Source organism: Lichenostomus cassidix, chromosome 3, assembly GCF_008360975.1.
Source record: "Lichenostomus cassidix isolate B80296 chromosome 3, HeHo_3.0, whole genome shotgun sequence".
NCBI lineage: Eukaryota > Metazoa > Chordata > Aves > Passeriformes > Meliphagidae > Lichenostomus > Lichenostomus cassidix.
This window is the reverse complement of record NC_139483.1, coordinates 60,218,004-60,240,728: the sequence shown is the minus strand read 5'-3', so window position 1 is coordinate 60,240,728 and position 22,725 is coordinate 60,218,004. Positions and strand designations below refer to the sequence as shown.

The 22,725-nt window shown below is 40.8% G+C and overlaps 1 protein-coding gene across 3 annotated transcripts in view; it reads left to right on the top strand.

Annotated features, from left to right (window-relative positions):
* Window positions 1-22,725, top strand: part of TRMT11 (tRNA methyltransferase 11) — a 131,680-nt gene that overhangs the window by 58,407 nt on the left and 50,548 nt on the right. The window contains exon 13 of one of the 3 annotated variants that reach the window (XM_085056028.1): window positions 252-1,724. The exons of the other annotated variants lie outside the window; for them this stretch is intronic. Coding sequence (XP_084912154.1) covers window positions 252-272 — 21 coding nt within the window. The 3' untranslated portion in view covers window positions 273-1,724. Of the gene's footprint in view, window positions 1-251; window positions 1,725-22,725 lie in introns of those variants that run through there. 3 annotated transcript variants of the gene reach the window in all.

The window sequence follows — 22,725 nt, the reverse complement described above, 5'->3', positions numbered from 1 at the left end:
TTAGTTGTTTTGTCTCCTTTTGGATGTCCTCTTATACACTACAGTTTGCAAAATCAGCTTCTTATTTGCCTGGTTCTCTTTTCAGTAGCTGCGAGATGTCCAGTTTGACAGTGATGAACAAGAAAAAGGGAAAGCTTTCATACAGGGTTCCTTTGTTTCTCTGAATGTAACCACTTCTGGGGATCCAATTTTGCTATTTTTGGCACTAATAATGGATGGATTGTTCAAAAATCCTGGTTTTATTTTTACAGATCATTGGGAGACTGTACTGATGCAGTAAGGCTGCACAATGGCACGAATAATTGTCATGTCGATTGACCTGATTTTCCATGTGGGATCAAGTAAAAGTCTGGAGGGTTGCTTTGAATCTATTCTATGGATCAAGATAAATATCTAAGAGGTGTTGGAGTTTTTTTTCCCAGTTGTGTCAAAGCCCTGGACAAATCCACAGAAGGTGTGTTTAAAAGGCCCTTTCAGGAATATCTGTTCCTAAGGAGAAACAGCTCCTGCCCAGGGCAGCTGGTTGATGTACTTCAGGGCACACACTCAGTGATGTCTCATTTACTGAAATGCTAGAATTGTCTCCAAGACATATAAAAAAATACCAGTTTTGTCTCTGAAATTTAGTCAGCTGACTAAATGGATCTAAATGTGGCTGAATGGGTCACAAAACTCTAGTTTTAGATGCCTTTATTTTGTGGGAAATTGTTTTGTAGGGATGTTTCTACTTATGTCAAATGATTGTTATTGTTATTTGGTAGGGAAGCCAGATACCACTGTCTACATAAGAAAATGGTAATTTTTTGGCACACTGGGATGCCAAGTAGACATGTCAATATATGGCTACATGTATACATTCTGGGATCAATAGTGGACGAAAATAATGGAGATGTATTTACTGGAAAATCTGTGGATAATCAGAACACTTCTACCTTAAGTAAAAGGGGCCTTATTTTGCATTCTTGATCAATTAGAAATACAGTCCAGATTGTCTGAAAGAAAAAAAGAACCAAACAAAACCCCAACTCTGTAAGAGCAGTGAATAATCAAGCTGCAGCCTGTATTTCTTTGCTAAGGGAACACGGATTGAGATGTTGATGAATGCCTTCTCCTGGTCTGCTTTAGCCACGAACGCTGTGAGAGTACACGGTGAGTTAGCTCTGGGCACACACTCTTACAATCAAGGGAGCAGCAGAGGCACTTTGCAGTCACCTCCAGGGCAATAAGTCATGGGATTGAGGGAACTATTCTGTATCTGGGTCTGCTCTCAGCACAGAAGCGGATGTAGCTGGCATGAATACCTAGGCAGAGGAGCTGGGAAGTACTCCTGGGTCCTGCCAGACAGACATGGGCAAAATGCCCGGTGCTTGTACAGTGTTTTGGAGCAAGGATAGATGACAGATAGCAAATCTTGCATATTACTTCTGAATTACCTTTCCAAAGACACACCTCCTTCCCTTCAGCCAGCGGTTCTGCCTCAGCACTCTTAGCTGGTAGATCTCCAGAGCTGCAATGTGAGTTTAAAATAATTTATTGAAAAATCTTCCTCCTTGCTACAGTCAATCGAATCTGCTGGGTTATATAAAAAAAGAGGTAGTTGAACTAAGATTATTTTCAAAAATTCTTTTTATATTGCATAATAAAACTCAATGAGAAAAAGACTGATCAGTCAAATATCTTCTCTGGCCTTTTCTGTCCACTGTTTGCTATCAAAACAAAATGGTTTTGAGCATTTTCTTTTCATCTGTATTACATGGGTTTAGGCAAATGCTTTGATAAGTATTAACTTATCAAAGGCAATAGTCCTTTCATCTGCAGATTTGTGTGAGCATTGAATCAGCCCCTAACTGCCCATGTCTCTGTTTTTGCCATGGAATTTGAAAGCCTGGAGCTCCTAGATTAGACCCCTCACATGGGAGAAATAAACAGGGAAAATTGAAAAACAGAAATTTAAAATCTACTTGAAAAGCACCTTCACCCTTCTATTTCTCAAAATCTGGAACTCTGGAAGAACAGCAAAATATTTTGAGTGATGTAGGTACTCAGCAGTAGGTGCTTTCAGTGCTCACACTTATCCTGGTGGCTATCCCTATCCCTTTGTAAGACAATCATGGTCTGTGTATGGATAATGTATGGTGGAGAGGGAGGACAGTGCTCAGCCTGACATGTAGGATAATGTGCTCAGATCTCAGAATTGTCAGTCTGCTTGTCTGGTCAGTCACACAGGTCTTCACATTTTCATGTGCTTCACCCTCTTATAAATAAAATGGGAACAATAACATCTTGAGAAACGATCATAGTCTAGGGCAAGCATCCGTCCATCCCATTATCTTCTCTCTCTACCACCCAGTAGCAGGAATTCTTGGTCACAGCCTTGGTGATTTACATGGGAAATTTTAAAAGGTGAATGAAATTTTTTTTTTTTTTTTTTTTACTATGCCATCCCTTTTGCCATCAAAGAGACATTAGGTTCCCTCCTCAGCTGTCATAATTCACAGCCTGGCATATTAAGTTAAATCCTGTTCTCACTTCACCTTAGTGCCCTGATCTGTGACCTGCAACAGAGCAGAGCTCTGATCCCTGGTCCCTGCTGCCCAATGACTGATGGCTCATGGGAACAGTAACCTCTCCAGCCACTGCCACTAGATTTGACAAGGGCTGTGAATCAGAGTCCTAAAACTATGGGAAGTTAGTGAATCTCTCTGTGCATCTAGCTGTGACTGCATGTCATGTCTGTGCACAGGATTCACACACAAACTCTCCCTCCAGATTATTCGTATAACAAAATCATCCCTGTGTGTTTTGGACATGTTTAACCTTCCCTTTAAACCAGTGTGATCATTTTATTCTGAATTAAAGACCATGGCTATGAAGCATCATAGATGAATTTGTTACTAAAAATACCCTCTCTAACTGTGCAATGCATTTATTTTAAAGTCAAATGGTCTTCCTTCCCTTCTCACTATGCAATCTTTGCTAGGGTCTTCCATGAATAATTTTGGAGCAGGAACAAGAAGGGGGCAGATCTCCAAGAATGGCATTGTCTGCATTCACTCTCAGTTTTTTTTTTAATTTATTTCTTTGTTAAAAGATTTTTTCATTCAGAGAATCCCCACTGAGCTTTTTATTGCAGAAAATTAGGGATCATAAATCGTCTCCCAGAAAACTATAAATCCAGTACTATTGAAACATTCCATGGGCAGATCTTGGCTCTTTGATGAAATCACTCCTTTTTCTTGTTTAATTTATGAGCTTTTTTTCAGCATGGGGGGATTTATGCTTTTAAATTGCTCACCAGGGTTTTATTGAATATAATTTGCTAGCAAATTTATATGAGCCAAATATATTGCATTTTATCCACAATTATGAGCAATAAAATTGATGGGGCTTTACTTTTCATTTTATTCTGGCAAGCAGAGGAAACATGAGTTTATCCTGAACTTGGAGTGAGGTTTCTCAGGGATTCACGTGTACAATTAAAAAAGAAAAGAGTGTAGTCAGCAAGGCAGAGGTGCCATTTTGGAAACTTTATTTGGTGTATGGGAGGGGGCAAGTTAAATTTCTCTTGCTCCAAAGGGACTGTAAAACACTGAGGAGCTGAGTTAAAACCACTGAAGCCTATGACACACATCAGCTTTTGCAGAGTCTGAATCACAGTGTTGGGAGGGAAGGTGTGGATAAGTTGTGTAAGAGCTGCATGTCTTTCAAAGTTCCCTTTAATCCCATTTTCCTGTGATATTTTTATTTTCATTTGATTCAACCTGGTATATTCAAAGGCACAAACAAAACCCCCAGTATAATCCCACCTTCTGTAAGTAATTCTATTTACTATATCTGAATTGTGCTCATTTTGGTATGCCCATGTCCCTTGAGGACTTTTATGACTGACAGAAGAGATGAATAAAATCCCACATATCATTAATCTCTATGAGGCATAAGGAGCCACAAAAGTGTTCCATGTCCTCGTTCTTAACAGGCTGTTATTTCCAAATACTGGTTCCTCAAAATAAGACTTCTAAACCACAGTAACCTTCATAACTCAGTTAGATGCAAATATTGCAGCTTACTTCCGAGCTAGTGTCTGACATTTGGGGTTCACCATGCTGCTTAGGTGACAGGGTATGGAATAGAAATTACAATCCAGGTGCAGGACTACACCTGTGCAAAACATCCCTCTGAACAGGGGTTTACACTGCTTTAAGCTTTGTTCCATGGAACCTCACCTGCTTTGGACAGCCCTGCCTGCCTTTGTGCCCACATGTTCTTCTCTCTGTTGGCTTCATGGGCTCTGAATCTTGTGCCTCCATAGGAATGTCTTACCCTTACAACAAACCAATCCCTTACAACATTGTCTTCTGGTCTGGGAGAAGAAATGTTTAATCCAGTTTCACTGACCTGGGGCAAGCTGGACTGTAGACACACATTACAGAGGAGTAAGGAAAAAGGCTGAACTTAGCTGCTGTAAAAATGGAAATAAGATGGTGGGCATTTCAAAAGCAGGGCAACACCAGCCCCTGATCCACACCCTGTGGCTGTCCAGAGGACAGGGGCTGACGTCCTTTTGTCACCTCACTCCTCACAGGAGGGAGTCCACCTTCTGTCCTGAGAGAAGTGTTTGGAGATGTCCCAGGGAGGGTCCTTGTAATTTAGTCTTCCTTTTTTGGCCTTCTCCTTCAGGTTCTACAGCAGCAGGGCTCATTTTGACACAGAGCAGGTACCGTGAGCTTTTCTTTGCATTAAAGGAAATTAAGGCTGCAAATTGAAATGGGCAAATCAAAGGAAATTCAAAGCTTAAGACCCACATAGCTCTTGGAGCTATTTGTCCCACAAGAGCCCAAGCTGCTGGCATGGCCCGTGCATTAACAGTGAATATCCTGTCTGGCTCACGCCCATTTTTTGCCATAGCTGTATTATTATTATTAAATTCTATAGGTTTTGGACTTAATGTACACAGGGTGATGATTGCTGGGGCCATAATAATGAAATATGACTTTCTTAATGAAATTTCAGTCCCAGCTCATTTCACTGCTGACATTGAGGTGACTGAAAATAAACACTTTCCAGAAGAGTCAGTTAAATGGGTGCATAAGCAATTTATCAAATACTGTAACATTTAAATAAATAATAAAGAAGCATTCAAGTGTGGTATATTACTGCCTGTGGCTTTGTTCCCAATAACCTCACAACTTGTCTTTCTAATAGTTAGATTCCCACTGACAGAAAACAAATCTCTCTCCAACTTGGAGAATTTTATCAGATTTATCTGAATGCCAGATCAATGCGTAGGAAACAAATGGAGTCAGCAACATGATTTAAATTAGAAGTCTAACAATTTACAGTCTCCACTGGTTTCTCATAAACCTTATTAACGTTTGGCATTGGGTACCAAGGAACTATAAATAACATTCCAAAAGAACATTTATATCTGCTTAGACTCTTGTTATATGTCTTCAACACAGCCTAAATAATGTCAGTAATACCTTCATCATGAGCAGGAAATGAAAAAGTTACCCCATACATGTTTTGTCTTTTAATCAAATATTATTTTCTCCTCAGAACTGCAGAACTGGTGGGATTTTTTTAATATTTATTTTATTTATTCAAAACTTATGTCTACAATTTCCACTTGTTTTTCTAGATCTCAGTAGGGTACAAATCTCTCCCATCCAAACAGAGCAAAACAGTTTCTTCACTTTTCTCGTGCAGGTCTTCCATCCCACCCCCTCACCTCAGCAGCTGTTAAAGGCCATGCCTACTCCTCAAAGACGTGGGCAGGGGCAAAACCCTGATGCCAGGAGCTGCCTGTGGGAAGAGGTACCACAGGGAAAGAGGGAAATATCTGAAATGGGGTCTGATTGTAGCAGAGCAGGAGATGAGAGAGATTTATAGACAGCCACCCCAAAGTGCCCTCACTCATTTCTTATAGTCTTGATCTTTCTTTGTCTCGTTTTAGGTTTTTTTGTCTTGTGCAAAGACTTCATTTCCTTCCTTAGAAGATTGAACCCAGATTTTCTTTTCCATCTAACATATGCAAACTCTTCTGTCCAAAATTTAGTTCTGTTCTGAAATAGTCTGCTCCCACTCTGTTGTGTGGTCCTTGTTATTTTCATGGAATCTTAGAACATCCTGAGTTGGAAGGGACCCACAAGGATCCCTGAAGTCCAGCTCCCAGCTCTGAAAAGCACCATCCCCAAGAGTCACATCATGTGCCTGAGAGCATTGTCCAAACACCTCTTGAGCTCTCTCAAGCTTGGTGCTGTGACCACTTCCCTGGGGAGCCTGTTCCAGTGCCCAAACACCCCCTGGATATAAGCATTTCCTGATATTGCATCTAAACCTCCCCTGACACAACTTCAGGCCATTCCCTGGGGTCCTGTCTCTGGTCACCACAGAGAACAGATCAGCACCTGCCCCTCCTCTTCCCCTCACAATGAAGTTGTAACTGCAAAGAGGTCTCCCCCAGTCTCCTCTTCTCCAGGCTGGACACATCAAGTGTCCTCAGCTGCTCCTCATATAGATTCCTCTCAAAACTCTTCATCTTCGTTGGACACTCTAATAGTTTAATGTCTTTTTTATATCGTGGTGCCCAAAACTGCCCACAGCACACAGAGTGAGGCTGCCCCAGTGCAGAGCAGAGCAGGACAATCCCCTCCCTTGCCTGGCTGGTCATGCTGTGCCTGATGCTCCCCAGGACACAGTTGTCCCTCTTGCCTGCCCAGGCACTGCTGACTCATGTTCAACTTTCTATCGACAAGGACCCCCAGGTCCCTTTCTGCAGGGCTGCTCTCCAGCATCTCATTGCCCAGTCTGTATGTACATTCAGGGTTTTCCCATGCCAGGTGCAGGATCCAGCACTTGTCTTTGTTAAACTTCAATTTGTCTCCCTGCAGGGCCTCTCTGCCTTCGAGGGACTCAACAGCTCCTCCCAATTTAGTGTTGTTAGCAAACTTAATTAGCATCCATTCCAGTCCTGCATCCAAGTCATTAATGAAGACATTGAAGAGCACAGGGGCCAAGATGGAGCCCATGAGTGGTAGGTGAGATGAGCCACAGTGGCTGTAGCAGAAAGGATGCTGCCATTCCTACTGTGCTGGGAGTGATGACACCTTGACACATCACAGGGAGCAAAGAAATGGGCTGCACAGCCAGAGCTTCATGCACAGGGGTGCAGCCATTCTCCCACAACTGGTGCCAAGCGGTATATGTTGACTGAATCCATGTGATGGAAGAGAAACTGTGCTAATGTCCTACACACAGCTTTTCCCTCCAGCAGCTCTGTGTATGAGATCATGGAAGAGTTGCATCCTTGTAATTACCTTTAGCTTGTTTTCAGGCATCCAGACTCCAGATCACCTGGTCTGCTGGACTCTTATTATGGCCTCTTGCCCTTCCCACAGCACTCACAGTGCTCACAGCTAGAGCCTGGAAACCCTCAGCCAGCCGGCTCTGTAGAGTTGCTCTCTCCTTTATATCCTTCTCCAGTCTCCAGTCTTCTGTTACATCTCTTTCCATGCAGTCTGTTACACCTGTGAAGCAAATTCCCATGGCTTCATCTCCACCTGGCCACCCTCACTGCCCCTCTCAGCCCTGTGGAGCAGGTGAGACCCTTTTCTACAGTAATAACAAAGTCAGCACACAGTGGTGAAGCTTCACTTGCAATTTTTGCTTTTAGCTTGGCTCCTAACAAGGCACTTAGATTTAAAAGGGCCTTTGGAGCCAGAAAAAAAAAAAAAGGAAAAAGAAGTGCCAAAGGCAGAAAAGGAAAGAATAAAGACAAAAATTAAAAAGCCACAGAAATGCTAAAAGAAATATATCAAAGAGGTGGCAATTAGATTTAGCTCCTCAGAATGATGTGACAGATTCAAAGGCAGAAATATTTTACATTCGGTAGCATAAGAACTGGTGGAAAATTAATTCCAAGAATGTCTAGCCATGAAGCCAAATGTCTCTTCACCTACAGAAGCCAACTACAAGAAAAACAGAACCTTTAGCTTGACCTTCAAACAACAATTAGTGTTGATTTATTGACACGATTTTCCAGAACATGGACAATGCTTGTGAAGGCATTGAGAAGACTGTATAATAAATTATATTTTCTTTGAGCTTCAAGGGATGTAGCCAATTTTCCACTTCAAACAAGCTCTGCCAGGGTGTCCTTTTGTTAAGTCTAAGAATGAAATTCAAACAAAACAACAGGTTTATAGTAACATGTGGTTTAGCAATAGACCTGAGGGTACTACTCAATAAAAAAGAGGAATAATTACACACTTTGTTATGAAAATTACATGATAAGTTCATTAGAAACCTCTCTGAAATAAAGTTAACTACATGGTAATTCAGTTTTCCACTACCAAGTTATCTCCTCACTGTGATTATTTGAATAAAACTGTAAATTGCAAGGTCCCATAGTTCCTTCAGCTGAGGGGAAGTAGAAACTCTGATAGAGTTACTTTTTACTTCTGAAAGCCTTTTTTTCCCCCTTTTCTCCTCAAGTGTTACTATTATTGATAGCAGCCATCTCTAAAACTGCCTCCAAAAGCTGAGTTTAGGCTGCCAACATACATGTGAGATTTGTGTAATTTTTTGACGTGCTTATGTTCCATTTTGGAATGGGATTTGAGAGCCTAAGAACCCAATCAACCACACAGCCCCTGCAGCACAGCAGGTTACCACGTGCCCACTAAGCTGCCATACCTCCCTCTGTGCCTGCTTTCAGTCTGTGGCAGCTCTGAATTTACCTCATAGCATGAGAGGTTTAAATTAGGTCGAGTTACATTGTGCTTGTGTGCACCCAGACACTTACTGCCATTCAGCTGCTGCACAAACTCTGGTAACTCCTGGCTGGACAAGTCTGAGTGACCTGACTGTGTGCTTGATCTCCAAGTACCACTCAAAATCACCAGGGTTAGTAACAAAGGTAGTTCAAAAATTGTGCTTGGAAACTGGCAATTGCTTGTGAAGCACCCATGTCTCCTTAACCCTGGAGTTAAGGAGATCCTAACAATTTTAGGAATACAACAGTAGACAGCCTGTAAAAAGACAATACTTGCCTATGGAGCTGCTTGGCATCAGGTGATCAGTGTGGCATTCGCCCTTAAGCTGCTTTATGAGACTGATTGTCCTTATGGAGAGGTTTACTGCTTTACTTTACTTTAATATCTTCTTTATGGAAAGTTTGTAATTTGTGTGATGATGCAGATGAGGGGGGTGAATTGCATTCTTCACAGGCACACCAATAATCCCTGTCAAGCACAATGACATGTAAGGAGAACTCAGCCCCACAAACATCCCCAACACCCTGCCTGCTTGGATGACGATGCTGCAAACACAACAAAACATTCTTCATCATAGCATTGACAGGTGAAGACTCAGAGAAGAAGTCCTTGGGGAGTGCCTGCAAGCCCTGAGAGGAGCAAATGTTTCCATGTGTCTGGTCACCTGTGAATTGCAAATTGTTGTCATGACACTTGTTTTCTGAGTCACTCTAATTCTGGACACTTCTCACTTTGCTGTAAGGACGCTGGGGAGCCCTTTCCCAACCCCTCCATTTTATGCAGACACAGCAGAGCAAGGATGGTTGAAAAAAAGTGAATGTGTGTGATTCGTGCGAGTGAAGTCATCCGAAGCAATCGCCAGAATGTGGCTTTATTCAGAGACAGCTTGTGCTGGAAGAATTTTCTTTTGCAGATACAATCAGGGGTTATTAAACCCCTGCTGGCTCTATAAGATTTGGTAGTAGATCACAGATTTTAGCAATTCCCCACTGCCTTACTACTTTGTTTGACTGGATATTGAGCTCCCAGTCTGCCAGCTGTCCAGAAATCCTGTATGAAGGCGGCTTGGCATAAGTGGCAGCAGTCAACCTGTGAGGAGCCTTGCAGCTGGGACTTGTTGGATTTGCAGTAAACACTTCAATCAATTGCCATTAGAACTGGGCTGAAATCAGACCGTTCTGGATTGCCAGCAAAGGGAGGCCTCCTTATGCTGTTATTTAGCACATGTCCATCCTGATTCAACCTGACTTTAATTCTGTATTGAAATAATAGAGACTGAGTATGAACGGATTCAAAGTGAACATCAAAGCTTTGTTTAGATTTTCAATAGTTGAGTCTCAGTCCTTGTTGATGAAGCAGATTAATATTAGCATGCTGCATTCTGAAATGGGGAAACTGACACAGACATTTAGGGCCAGTAACTTTTAGTTAAGTTGTTAGGTGAACACTTCAGGCGAAAAAAAAATTTGATTTTTACAGCAATATAAAGAGAAGGCCTACAGGGTCTCACACTAGCCAGAAGCTCAGCAGTCCTGCTCAGAGGCTGTTTTAAAAAATTGCTCCAGCCCAGCATCCAAAGCCACACAGGGAGTCAAAAGAGCCAGGTGAGAGCTAAAGAGTTTCTAATCACTGCTTGTGTTTTCCCACTTCTAACCCAAGCTTCTGGATTAAATATAAAGTGAGCTGTCAAGTAAATCATAGAATCATAGAATCGTTTAGGTTGGAAAGGCCTTTAAGATCACCAAGTCCAACCGTTAAAGGCACTCACACCATATGCTAGAAACATCACACAGCTTTGTTGGCCATATAAAAATTGCTGCACATGGGAACAATAACTCTTTCTTGAAAACCAAATAACTATTCTAATCTAAATCAATCAGATCTGAGAAAGACAGAAAATCCACCCCTTTCAGGATACAGTCATTGTGCAAGTGTTAGGAATATAACAGAGATTTAAAAAACCCACAAGCTGTGGGTCCTTCTCAGAGTTATTGTTTTTAAATATGAGCTGTAAGACCTCTTCTGCCAAGATTTTAGCCCAGAGGAAATATCCCTCTTGGTGATGTAACCCTTTGCAGGTTGGAGTCCTTAACTGAAAGCTAGACCTCTTGGCTGGTGGAATGACCACTGCAGAGCACATAATGAAGTATCAGTCAGATTTTTTTCTTGCACTTTTTCTCCTTCATTATTCACTTTTAGTGTATGATAACTTCAGAAATAAAATCAAGACCATTTGTAGAAAGCTAGGCAGTCACTGCTTTTTCAGATGTGTAATGTAAAATCTAAAGATAACTGTACTTCTTCAAATTCTGTTTCTAACTGCAAATGTATTTGAAAGCATAAAGACAGTTGTGCCTGGGTAGATCTAATCTGCTATTTATTTTTAAGTGGACCTTTGGAGGCTTTTGAGCATGATATTGGCTGTAGTGGGTGAGCATGCTGTGGCTGCAGCATTTCCATGGCAGGCAGACAAAAAAATTCAGTGTTTATGATTTCAAATATTATGGTTTCAAACACAGTGATTGATGGGGGGAAATATGAAGGAGAGAAAAGGGGGTTATGGGATGATCTGGAAGAACACAGCAAAGTTAGACAGGGGTTTTGATTTGCAGCCAGGATCTTCGAGTTCAGCCACCAGTGGGGTTATTAAATGTTGCAAACAGAAGCCAAAGTAGAATCATGTGGCAGCAAAATTCAAATTTTAGAGACGGTTTGGGCTTGTTTTCTTGCTTGTTTGTTTGCTTGTTCAGCTAGCATTGCACTGCTTTATCACACTGCCTGAATACTGTGGGTAGATAGCAAGTCCTCAACAAAAATCTTGCAGTCTGATCAAAGCCAGTGAAGGGAAAAGGTCACAGCAGAGGTTATAACGCATGCAGCTCCAGGGAGCTCTGTGTCACACGTGCGTGTGTGTATATAAACAAATCCCCACTGACAGCAGACCTCTGAGAGCCATGGATTGCACTAGTCAGGAAGCAGCACTGTGCTGACAAAACTGCATGGTGGCAGTGAGATAAGCAGTGCAAAATGACCAGCTGCAGAGCAGAGCCTTCCCAGGCAGGTCTGGATACTCGTCCCCATGCTGTGACCTGGATCTTCCAGCTTTTTTTTCACATACAGAAAAAATACTGGCAAATGTTTCAGGTTTTTCTTAAATGGTAGCATAAAAAGTGATTGCAATAGTTCCACTGCTTGCTTGGTTGTGACTTTCCCTGTGTGGCTCCTACTTGGCTTACCACTGGAGTGCTGCAGGAGCCTTGGCAGTACAGAGGGCTGTGCTTTCAAGTATGAATTCATATATTCAGAGATTCATAAAGTGTAAGGCCAGCTGAAAGCATCATGCTAATTTGTTCTGGCATTCCTCACCATGTAGGTGATGATGTACCATGTATATATATGCACACATACACACACATATATATTTGTACACATGTAAGAAACACTGAGTGCCAGTTCATGGAGCGTGAATTTATTTTATCTGATTAAAAAATCGGCCTAGCCTATTATTTATCTTTTCATCTCCATGGCTTACAATTTTTATTTGGCTTCAGTGGACTTGCCTGTCTCAAACTTATCTCTACATCCCTGTTCGGTCTCTGTGTGTAGATGTACCTTCAGACCCAAGGTCTCCTGCCTGCCCAGCACCACACAGAGTTTGCTGGGGGACTCCACCCAGCCATGCTTTGTGGCCAAGGCCAGCTGACCTTGCTCCCCAGTAAGAGCAGCTATACTTTTATACTTTGCCCTTGCAGTGTCATTAAACAGAGCTGCTTGGGGAAACTCCAAGACTGGGAGTCTGTCTCTAGCTCTGGTTTGCTGTTTCCTTCCCCAGAATTCCTTTCCTTCTTCTGCCTCTCCATCTCTCTGTTCAGCCCCCAGTCACTGGCAATATATCCTCCTTTGCTGCCTGGACTCTACTGCTTGGATGTATTAGTGCTCAGCTACCTGATTACTCTTAATTCCTTTCTTCATTCCATTGATTTTGCCATAACTGAATCCATCTGCTGCATCTGACAGACGGGAGGATGGGAAGGCTGTTTTTCAAATGGCTTCTTTCCTCCTTGAAAGGGTGGCGTTTTACAGAACTCAGCATGAGAGTTTTGGTGCTGTCTAGAAATTTCCACAGAACATGTTCTGTATCATTTCATTACCACTCAACTATTTACTGGTTATTATTAACAAATTTGATTATGGAAGGTCAAATTGTATGTGAAATATACAGTGTTTCCTTTCCCTTGTTCCTCTGAATAGTTCTTTGTGCCAGTCATATACTGTGCTTCAAGCCAGCGACAGCCCCACAACTGCCAAAACCACAGCTGAAGCAGGAGTCTCCAATATTTTCATCTTTCCATTTGAAGACAGTATCACAATGACTTGCTCATAATACATTACACTTCTCACAGAAGTTTTATTAGTGTTTTTTTAAATGCAAATGCACTGAACAAAACTTCCTGCCTGATGGTCAAGCATAACCTTGAGGCCTGTGAAAAGACATCAAAGCTCTGTTTCCACTGTGATTAACTGCCATAAATATGGAAATTGTGCATAACAGTGAGGAGTTCAACTCATAGACTGGGGAAAAGCTTTGAATTTCAAATTGCTGAAGGATTGAACACCTCAAATCTGCAGGTAGGACCAAAGAGTGGGCCAGTGTAATAATGACATCTGTGTTATGGACTGTTCTTGTGCTCCTGAGAAACAGGGTCAGTGATGGACCCCAGCTGATGTGCTGCCAGCCTTTTGCATCCTCCCATGCATGCAACAGATCTGCAGCTGTTCTCACTGCATGGTTTATGGTAGTGGGTATAGCCAAGGACTGTGTGAAGGTGGGTGAAAGTGGACAGGGTTCATGGGTGAAGGTGGAGAGTGTTCAAGGATGATGCAAATGTTAAGGGAACTTCTCCCAGGAACTTAAGAGAGCGCCTTAATGCTTAAGAGAAAACTATCCAATGTTGCTTCAACCTTCTGGCTGACATTTTGATACAACATATATAATGGAATCAGCATTTTAGTTTCTGAGATAACTGCCACAGTACAAAAGCATTGTTCAGAAATGGTCTATTACTGTCTGGAGTGTTAGTTTTTATGGTGCCATATACATATGCTATATGGACAAGTTACAGTTGCCATGGGAATGTTAGTAATGAAATTCTTGAGTTCTCAGTGTTTAAAAAGTCTCAAATGCATTATAAAGGAGACTTGTTTGCATTTCATTTCCTTTGTGAAAGGCAGAAAAAACCACACCCACAACCCTTTTTGACAAAATTTGCCAAACTAAGAGCCCTCAATCTCAAAGCTTTCTTCACTTTTTTTTTTTTTAATTTTGCTATCTGCAAAAAGTTCTGTTTATCCACCTTTTAGTTTTAGTTTTAGGGTTTTTTTGTTTGTTTGTTTGGTTGGTTGGGTTTTTTGTTTGTTTTTGTTTTTTGTTTTTGTTTTTGTTTTTGTTTTTGTTTTTGTTTTTGTTTTTGTTTTTGTTTTTGTTTTTTTTCCTGAGTGTTAGTGGAAGTCGGAATGAGGTTGAGGTAGGGAAAAAATCCAGGTTTTAATCCATGCTGTGTAAACCAGTTATGCCAGAACATATAAATATCAGGTCTGGTTTAGGAAATACTATTACAGAGGAGAATCTTCCTCCTCATAGGTATCAAAATTTTCTGGGGGTTGTCAGGATGAATGCAGTGTGTGAAACAATTACAGAAGCTACAAAATAATCCTTGGTTTCTGTGTGAGGGGACATACAACTCCTTAGAGCAATTTTCTGTCATTATAGTACAACAGTATAATGCTCAGGAGTCCATGTGAAGGGGTTAAAATGAGCATTTGATATTAAGGATAGTGGAATAAGGAGAAAGAAGGGATATAGAGGAGTTGTGGTAAGACATAGAGGGAAAAGGGTGTAGTCTGAGGTTAACTGAGAAAGTGGGAAAAATAAGAGGGGAAAGAAAATATAAAACAAAGAAAAAAGGAATGCATAAACAAGAGACACTGAAAGAATTCAGAAAATGGATACGACAAGTTAATATAAGATTGATTAATGAATTATATAGTCACTATGACCAAGAAGGAATACTATGACAACAAGCACATGTGCCTTCAATCTGCTTTGTCTTCCAGAGTGGTTCTCAAGGACTCTGGCATTTTGGAAACATGGATGTGTTGAGGAGGTTGGTTAGGAAACTGGAGAGTAGATGTCTCTGCTGGCCCAACTCTGCCAGACAGTCTGTGCAATAATCACCCAGTCTCAGAATCTGGAAAAGAAGCAGTCATTTTGGGGAAATTAATATTCAGGAATTGAGTGTGAAAGAAAGGTTTGGATGCAGCAGTATAAGAAGAGGGATGTAGTGATCAGATGATAGGAAGAAGATGACAGAAGTGTTTTAACTTTCATTAACATATTCTCACTTATTTGCTTGATAGCACTATACTGACATGTAACTGTTGATTACAGAACTGATCCAACACTGACTTAAGCAAAGGAAGTATCTTCAATGAACCTTATATTGACATTTTTTCTGATCCACATAAAAAGAATACCTAAATTTAATTGCTTGGGTCTGATTCTCAATAAAACTGACAATGCATATATTTATATACATTTATATAAATATTTCATTTTTTCATTCATTGAAAATAGAGCAATCAAAAAGGATGGAAAACGGTTCTAGAGGACACAACTAGGACTAATTTCTGAAAATGTTAGCAACTTGTTTTAAAGATGAACTTACATTTGCAAAAAATCAATACAGAGCCAGAGGAAGTAGAAGAAAGAATAAAAAAATTACTGCATTACTCTATGAATAGCATTGTTTAAACGAGTTGTTTCATAACTGTGAATCAGATTTTTTTTCTAACAATTTGCAACACATGTCTTGTACTGGACAGTGTTAACCTTTCAGCTCAGAGAATATGACACCTCAGTGTCAAATGTCCTCTGAATCCCTAAATTTCTAATGTTTTATAGCTCTAATTACTTCTATCCAAGCTGACTGACTTTATGAATGGACCTACAGGATTGGTTACAGCAGTGAAATTTGGCACAGTGGAGCAGATCCTTGGCTCTCAAACTTCAGGGGCATGGTGACAGCGCTGCCAGTCAAGGGCCTCACTCGCAAAGTGCCTCTGGCTCAGACCCCTACCAAATGCTCTGAGCTTTCAACATTCTCTAAAGGTGCCAGCAGCTGTGTTAGCCTGATACCTTGCACAATTGCTTACTATCTCAAAAAAGTGAGTCCTAAACTGATTTGATATCTTTTGTTGTTGTTGTTGTGGGTTTTTTTGTTTGTTTGGGGGTTTTTTTTGGCTGGTTTCCTTTGTCTCCTGCAAAGTCACAGGATAATTTGCAGCAGTGCTGTTAAAGCTGCTGCTAAAGCTGGAGCTGGGGCATAACCAACCCCACCCCCTCCTCCATATTTAGTGATTCAGATAAAATGGAATGACATCCAAACCAACGCCAAGTTGTTTTTGTTTTTGCAGAACCAAAACCTGAGTGATGAGGTTTTGCAACATTTAAACCCAAACCACTCCAGTTTGTCCATTATAGACATGAGACTAAACTCAAACCCTTTTATCTGGGCTTTCTATCCCCTCTGGACTTGGGTGGTTTGGCTAAAAATGGAACCTGGATTTAAACCATCCCCAATTTGGGTTGTGCAAATCACAACCTGACTAATGTAGTTCTTCAAAACCAAAACCATAACATGGCTCTCTTGTTCTATCCCTAATTAAATTAAATGTTTTTTGTCCAGAGCATAATGGAGACTGAAATGTACAGAACAATGTTATCAGAATAACACAACCTTCTATTTTATTCATTCCCAAAGGGCCTGATCACGAAATCACAAAGCACTCTCTCTGTTCTTGTGGGCACTTGATGAGATACTTTTGCTTTGAAGAGGGCTGTTACTATTTCTTTGAAAACAGTGAATTAAGCTTTATTGAATTCCAAAGAAATGCATCCTTTCTCACTTGTATTTTCTGGGTACTTTACTATTCCATACATTTGCAGATGATGAAATCTCTTCTGTTTCAGGAGAGGCTGAGGAAGGGCAGAATTGGCCATATCCCTGTCATGATGAGAGAGCAGATTTCATTACTGAACAATGTTTTTGGCTGCCTGACCTCATATAAGTCTTATACCAGCGAAAACAGGGCTCCCTGTACAGCATCTTCTGGCATTTCTGAATGACTCTACCATCTTTCTGATCTTCCTAAGAGGGTATCTCCTTGTATAAAAGCAGCCAATGCAGCTCCTAGGACAGTCCTGAGCAAGTTCTTTAAGGATCTTCTGTCAACTTTTGCCCATCCTGGAATTCTGCTTGTGATGGATGTATGCTTTCTCAGCTTTGCCACTGTCTCTGTCTTCCCTTGCTGCCACAAGCCAGGGTCCAAGCGCAGTGTTTTCCCACCTCTGGACTGCCTGGGGACAGCCTTGAAAAGGCCAGGAAATGGAGGTAAGGGAAACAAGCCCAGTGGCAATAGGATGTAAGGCAGTACCATGTACTCTCCCTCTGCAGTGTAATGTTTTAGGGAGTCTGTAAATAAAGAGATGCCTGGAAACCACAATCAGCATTCACAAAGAGGTGTCCTGGAGATCTGGGAAGGGAGATAAGTCCTGCCAAGAACTCCACCCCGGCTCCTGAAGGAGGCAGTGTCCCAGCTTCCCTGCCCAGAACCTATCATTTTCCCAGTAGATACTCTAACAGACCAAGAATCCTTTTTTCTAGGTGTGTGAGAGTGTTTCAGGCTAAACTCAAGCAAATGCTTCACTTTACTTATTTATCTGGAACCCATTTTCTGATAATTTCTTACAGGTAAGTTGTCACTCTGTTAGTGTTTTTGCTGACATTCTCTGCTGAATTTTTCCTTTTTTAAATTTTTTTTTCATGCTTGCATTCCAGCAGGTAATTTAGAAGTAACAATCACAAAGGAGAACATTTTAAGAGAAGCATATGCAAATTAAAACCACCCCACCCTTTAAATACCGGAACCTGTGAACTTAACAGTAACAGTTTTCCTTGTCTCCTCCAAGTGCTAGGATTTGTCCTCTTTTCTGTACAGCTACAGGCTTCTCTGAGGAGAAACACTCTCAGAACCGGAACAAGCTGGACATTTAACCGGATAGCTGGCACAATTACAACTGTACCACAAGCAGCTTGGACTAATAAGTTGAATGAAACTCAAAGCCAAATGTCTTTTTTTGCCTTAAGGAATGACTTTTATCCAGTATATTCTCTTAAAAAGAAACAGGCTAAAAGCTAAAGACATAAATGCAATCCTGTATGCCTAAAGTTAAACAAGGAAACCTGTGGCAGTGGCGCCTCCTTACCCTGCCTGGGAGCCCCAGGGGAGGGGCTGTTGTGTGTTCATCATTTCTTTTCATCCAAAATGCAGGGCAGGAGGGAGAGGGAGAGTTTTGTTTCATAAGAACAAGAGAGGGATCTTCTTCCTTTCTCCTCTTCAAAGTCAGTAAGGAAATGGCAGTTGAGATGGGAGTAAGGAAATTCAGGGAGGCCACGGCAGAGGGTTGGACCTTCTCTTTGGCATCATGGGCTCCCTCCAGAGAATGCCACCAGCTGGTTGTTAGAACAAGAAAAACTCCTTTCTCCTTTTTTGTATTTTCCTGTTGACCCAGAGCATCTCCCTTGTAGTCTTCATTTGGTACCAGCAGCATATATGCTCTTCAGCAGTCCCACCTGTTGGACAGTGTGCAGGGCTGGGGCAGAGCAGTAAATGTGCATGCCTCATGGCTGGGGCTCTGTGATACTGCACATCTGGGTAAGCTTAAACAAAGCCAGGGGCGGGAAGTGCCACTATAACAAATCGTATGAGCCTTAAGAGCTCCGTTGAGAACCTGTACATGTGTTTTCAATGCTAATTTGAAGCAAACCTTTTCAGATTCATGCTCCAGTGTCTTTTTGCAATGTCTAGAAATGACGTAACTCCAATGCCTATCATCCTTAGGGCCATGCCATTACTTGACCTATCCTGCCCAGTCTCTTAAAACAAAACTGTTTGCAACTCAGACATTTTCCTGTCAGAGCAACTGTCCCTGCGCAGCGTTTTGTCAGGCTGCCACTAGACATTTGCTCTGGTGTGAAGCCAGAGGCAGACCTAGACATCTAGGTCAAAATCCCTCATATGGCCTTAGCCTGGCTCCTCTGGAACAGGTGGGCAGAGGAAGGTGTGAATGTTGTGCTGCTTCAGCCCCCAACAGGTCCCTGGGCTTGGATCCAGCTGAGCATGGCAAGAATTGAGCCTCAGTGACAGATTCAGAAGCATGCCTGGAAGGAAAAGCTGTTTCAGCCTCCTGCCATCTCTTGGCATCCAGTTACCCTTTCTGAGCTGGGAATAAGTTGGGCAAATGTGAAACCATGTTAAAAATATTGCTGTTTCAAAACTTGCTGATCTGGGGCAAAGCGGATGTAAAAATACTGGGAGGTTTGTAGCTGTGCAAAATCTGTAGGTTCCTTTTACAGCATAGTATTTTTCCACTTTCATGTCCTCTATTTTTAAACAAGATCAGGCAAAGCTCCAAAGGAGACCCTCTGAATCTGACCTGCCAGCTCAGCTCCATGGTTTCCCCATAGCTCTCCTTGTGTCACCCATAGGTATGACCAGAAAGAAACTGAAGGAAGCGTCACAAGATGAGGGAAATGAGGAAGAGCATGACTGTCCTGAGGGACACTCGTGGCAGGTCAGAGAGAAAAGGTTTTAGAGTTTGGGTGTTGAGTTTTTCAATGAGAGAGATTAAAAAAATGTTAGAAAGAAAATGCTTGTGAGAAAATTCCCCTCCAAAGACAGCCATAAGGGAAATATTTTCAAGAAGCTCAGTCTTCAGGTCTGCTTACTACATTTGATTGAGTTGCACTCCGCAGCTCAGTTCTCAAAAGTTGTTAAAAGCTTTCCTTCTGAGAGGGGTTATCCTCCCTCCTATTCATCTGCCATGAAAAACAGGTTTCCCACCATCAGATGCAGAACCTTTGAGGCAGAACTGGCTTGAACTATAAAGTTAATAGCATGTCCATAAATAAGTGAATTATCCTCAGACATTTTGGTGGATCTCTTAAAATATTTACTTTTTAGGGGCAAGTTGGGTAATGGGTTTTCCTCAAACCTTAAAGTTTTAGTGGGCAACAAAGAATGCAGAGTGGAAGCTGCTAACCAGATGTTCCACAGCCTGGAGAGATAAAAGGAGATTGTTTTTACAAGTATAAATGGTGACATAGTAGCCTTCACTACTGTAAAGTATGTATTTTTATTAAGTCATTATGCAGTTGGACAAATAATTTTCCATATTTCCCAGTCATAACCTGCCTTATCCATGTTGAATATTTTGTCAGTTCTGACTGCTTCTTTTTCAGTTTACAATGCTGGAAAACTTGTTGGGGCTTGGGGTGGGGTTTTTTTTTTAACCTTCTTTTTTTTAATGAAAAACCTCCTTGATTTTATTGCTTTAATCATTTAAAATTACATCATCTTTTGAAACTTTAGATAAACATAATAAAGCTAATCTCATTAATAGAGTGCAAAATATCTTAACACTCTAAAGTGATTAAAACAGCTTGGGAAAATTGGTTTCTGCAGAAGACATACCCGGAGGCAACAGAACATTCAGATCTGGACTCCTATAAATGAACTTGCCTTGATTAGCAGTGCTGCATTGATTTATTAGATGTTGTAGATTTGGTCCTTAATTTAGAAGAATCAAGCAATCAGAATAAATTAGGTGAAAGTCTTTTAAGCAGCAGAACAGCAAGAAGGTAAAGGTTTATTTTCCCAGAGGATTGACCACATTTTTTATTTCTCCTGCAATGTTCATGAAGTGAAAAATCTTGAAGCCTTATCTCTGTTTTCAGCTCACAGTAAGTAAAGAAACCTGAAGAAATGTGCTGTCATCAAAAGCACATGGGAGCTCCCCACATATTCCTATCTCAAGCAGGATTCCCCAGAAGTTTGTTATCTTTTGGAGTCTGCAGGTTTAGTCTGGTTGTTCATGCTTCTCTGTGTACATTTAGTCTTTAAAAAAAAAAAAAAAACAAAACGAAAGAGAAAAAGAATAAGCAAAATATCTCTTTTTCTCTCACCACCTCCCCAGGCAATATTTTTAAAGCCTTATATTGTCAGGATGCACAAATTTCTCCCTATTTAAAAAGGTTCTGTCCTACAGATGCTTTTCAGAGTTCCAGGTGAATGTGGAAATCATTGCCTTTGTCCTGCAGAGGAGGGATGACAGGAGCTCAAGCAGACAGCTTAGTGATAAGATTTTGTAATAAGTCATCTTTTACAATACACATAAGATACTTGCTTTTATCAAGCACTGGATTGATGTGACACAGACCATAGACAGGCAAACCAGCCTGGCATAACTGAATTGACTTTGCTTCTGTCTGCAAAATGCAGGTTATTTCCAGAACAGAAGCTGAATAAAGCAGTATGATGCCGAAGCTCTTCTAATTTTTTTTCTTTTTTTTTTTTACTATTCTGGATGTGATCATACTTCACGAAGTCCTAGAAAACTGGTAGTAAATTCCACTTCCAAAGGATATCTGATTTCATGCTGTGAACTTTGTAGCTTTGAAAAGGCCTAGATTTGAGAATTAACCAAAACAGAACTGAAATGATAACTGTCAAAGAGTAGTCTGTTGCTGGTGCTATGAATTAAAGCAATATTATATGTAGTATATCCTCATAGCCTATATGTCATTTGATTGATAGAAATTGCCAAAATTCCTTGCTCCTGAAAATACTTATCTTGATTTTAACATTGTATGGCCATGCTGCTTGGTTTGGGCAAGAACAATTGACTCTCAATTTATATTTATAGTAAAAGTTAAGATAAAATAATCCAGTAAAGTGCTAGATTAGACCACCTTAAGTGCACCATCAGAAGTAAACCCCACTCATTTGAAACTTAAAGCTCTGTTTCCTGAACCTGAACCTGTGGGATTACATTCTGCAGTTCTGACTGCATTCGGTCTATGAGATTTAAAACAATTCTGTGTTTTCTTTCTTTTCCTTTTTAATCTAAATGAGAAATAAAGCCATGGAAATAAATGGAGCATTATTCTTGGCTTTGGTTCTGCTTCAGATCCAGACCCTGAACCCCAGCTGAAATGTGCCATGCATCTTAAATGCTGCTTTCTTGAACTGCCTTTAGTTGGACCCTGCTGCATTTCACATGAATCAATGCAGTTACTACCTCTGAATTTAATGCTTCAACAACAGATGGAGTTTTAAAAATCCAAAGCTGTCTCAGTAATTGCAACCTGCATAAAAAATATCACAATATATTACATGGGAATATAATCTATATCATTTTGAGATCCTACTAAAAAGGAATGGCCAAAGCATAAGGTGAGCAAAGGAATCCTTCCTTTCTCCCAACCAGTTAATTCTTTAATTCAAAGGTTTCAGAAAGAACCAGAAAAAAATCAAAGTATGGCAGAAGAAAACTGGATTTTCTCCCATGAAAGCATGAAAATAGGAGGAGAGATTTCATTCAGGAGAAAAAACAACAACGAAAGTTTCTTATTGAAATGTAAATCCACTTGTATTTTCCACAGATGTTTAAATGGGAGCCAGAGAGACTTTAACAAGCAGTGAAAGATAAAAATAAAAATATGAGAGACATCCTAAAATAACACCCAGACTTGTATCAGTGTTCTATTTCAGCAGGGGAAAAAAAAGTCTGAGCAACAAAAGGAATTTAATTTACAATTTGAGAGATCTGTAAATAGCATTAGGAAAAATACATCTGCTTTGAAATTGCATATTAAATGACCCACGGGTGAGGCAATTTTTGGCATATGATTCACCAGAAGTATCATGTTTTAAAAGCTTTGTATTTTTCAGTCTTTACTTTCCCTAGAGAAGGGTGTCATCAGCTCTCGCCTTGGTCACAGTGTCACACATACAGCAGTCAGTCCCATTGCAGCAGTAGCAGGTCTGTGGT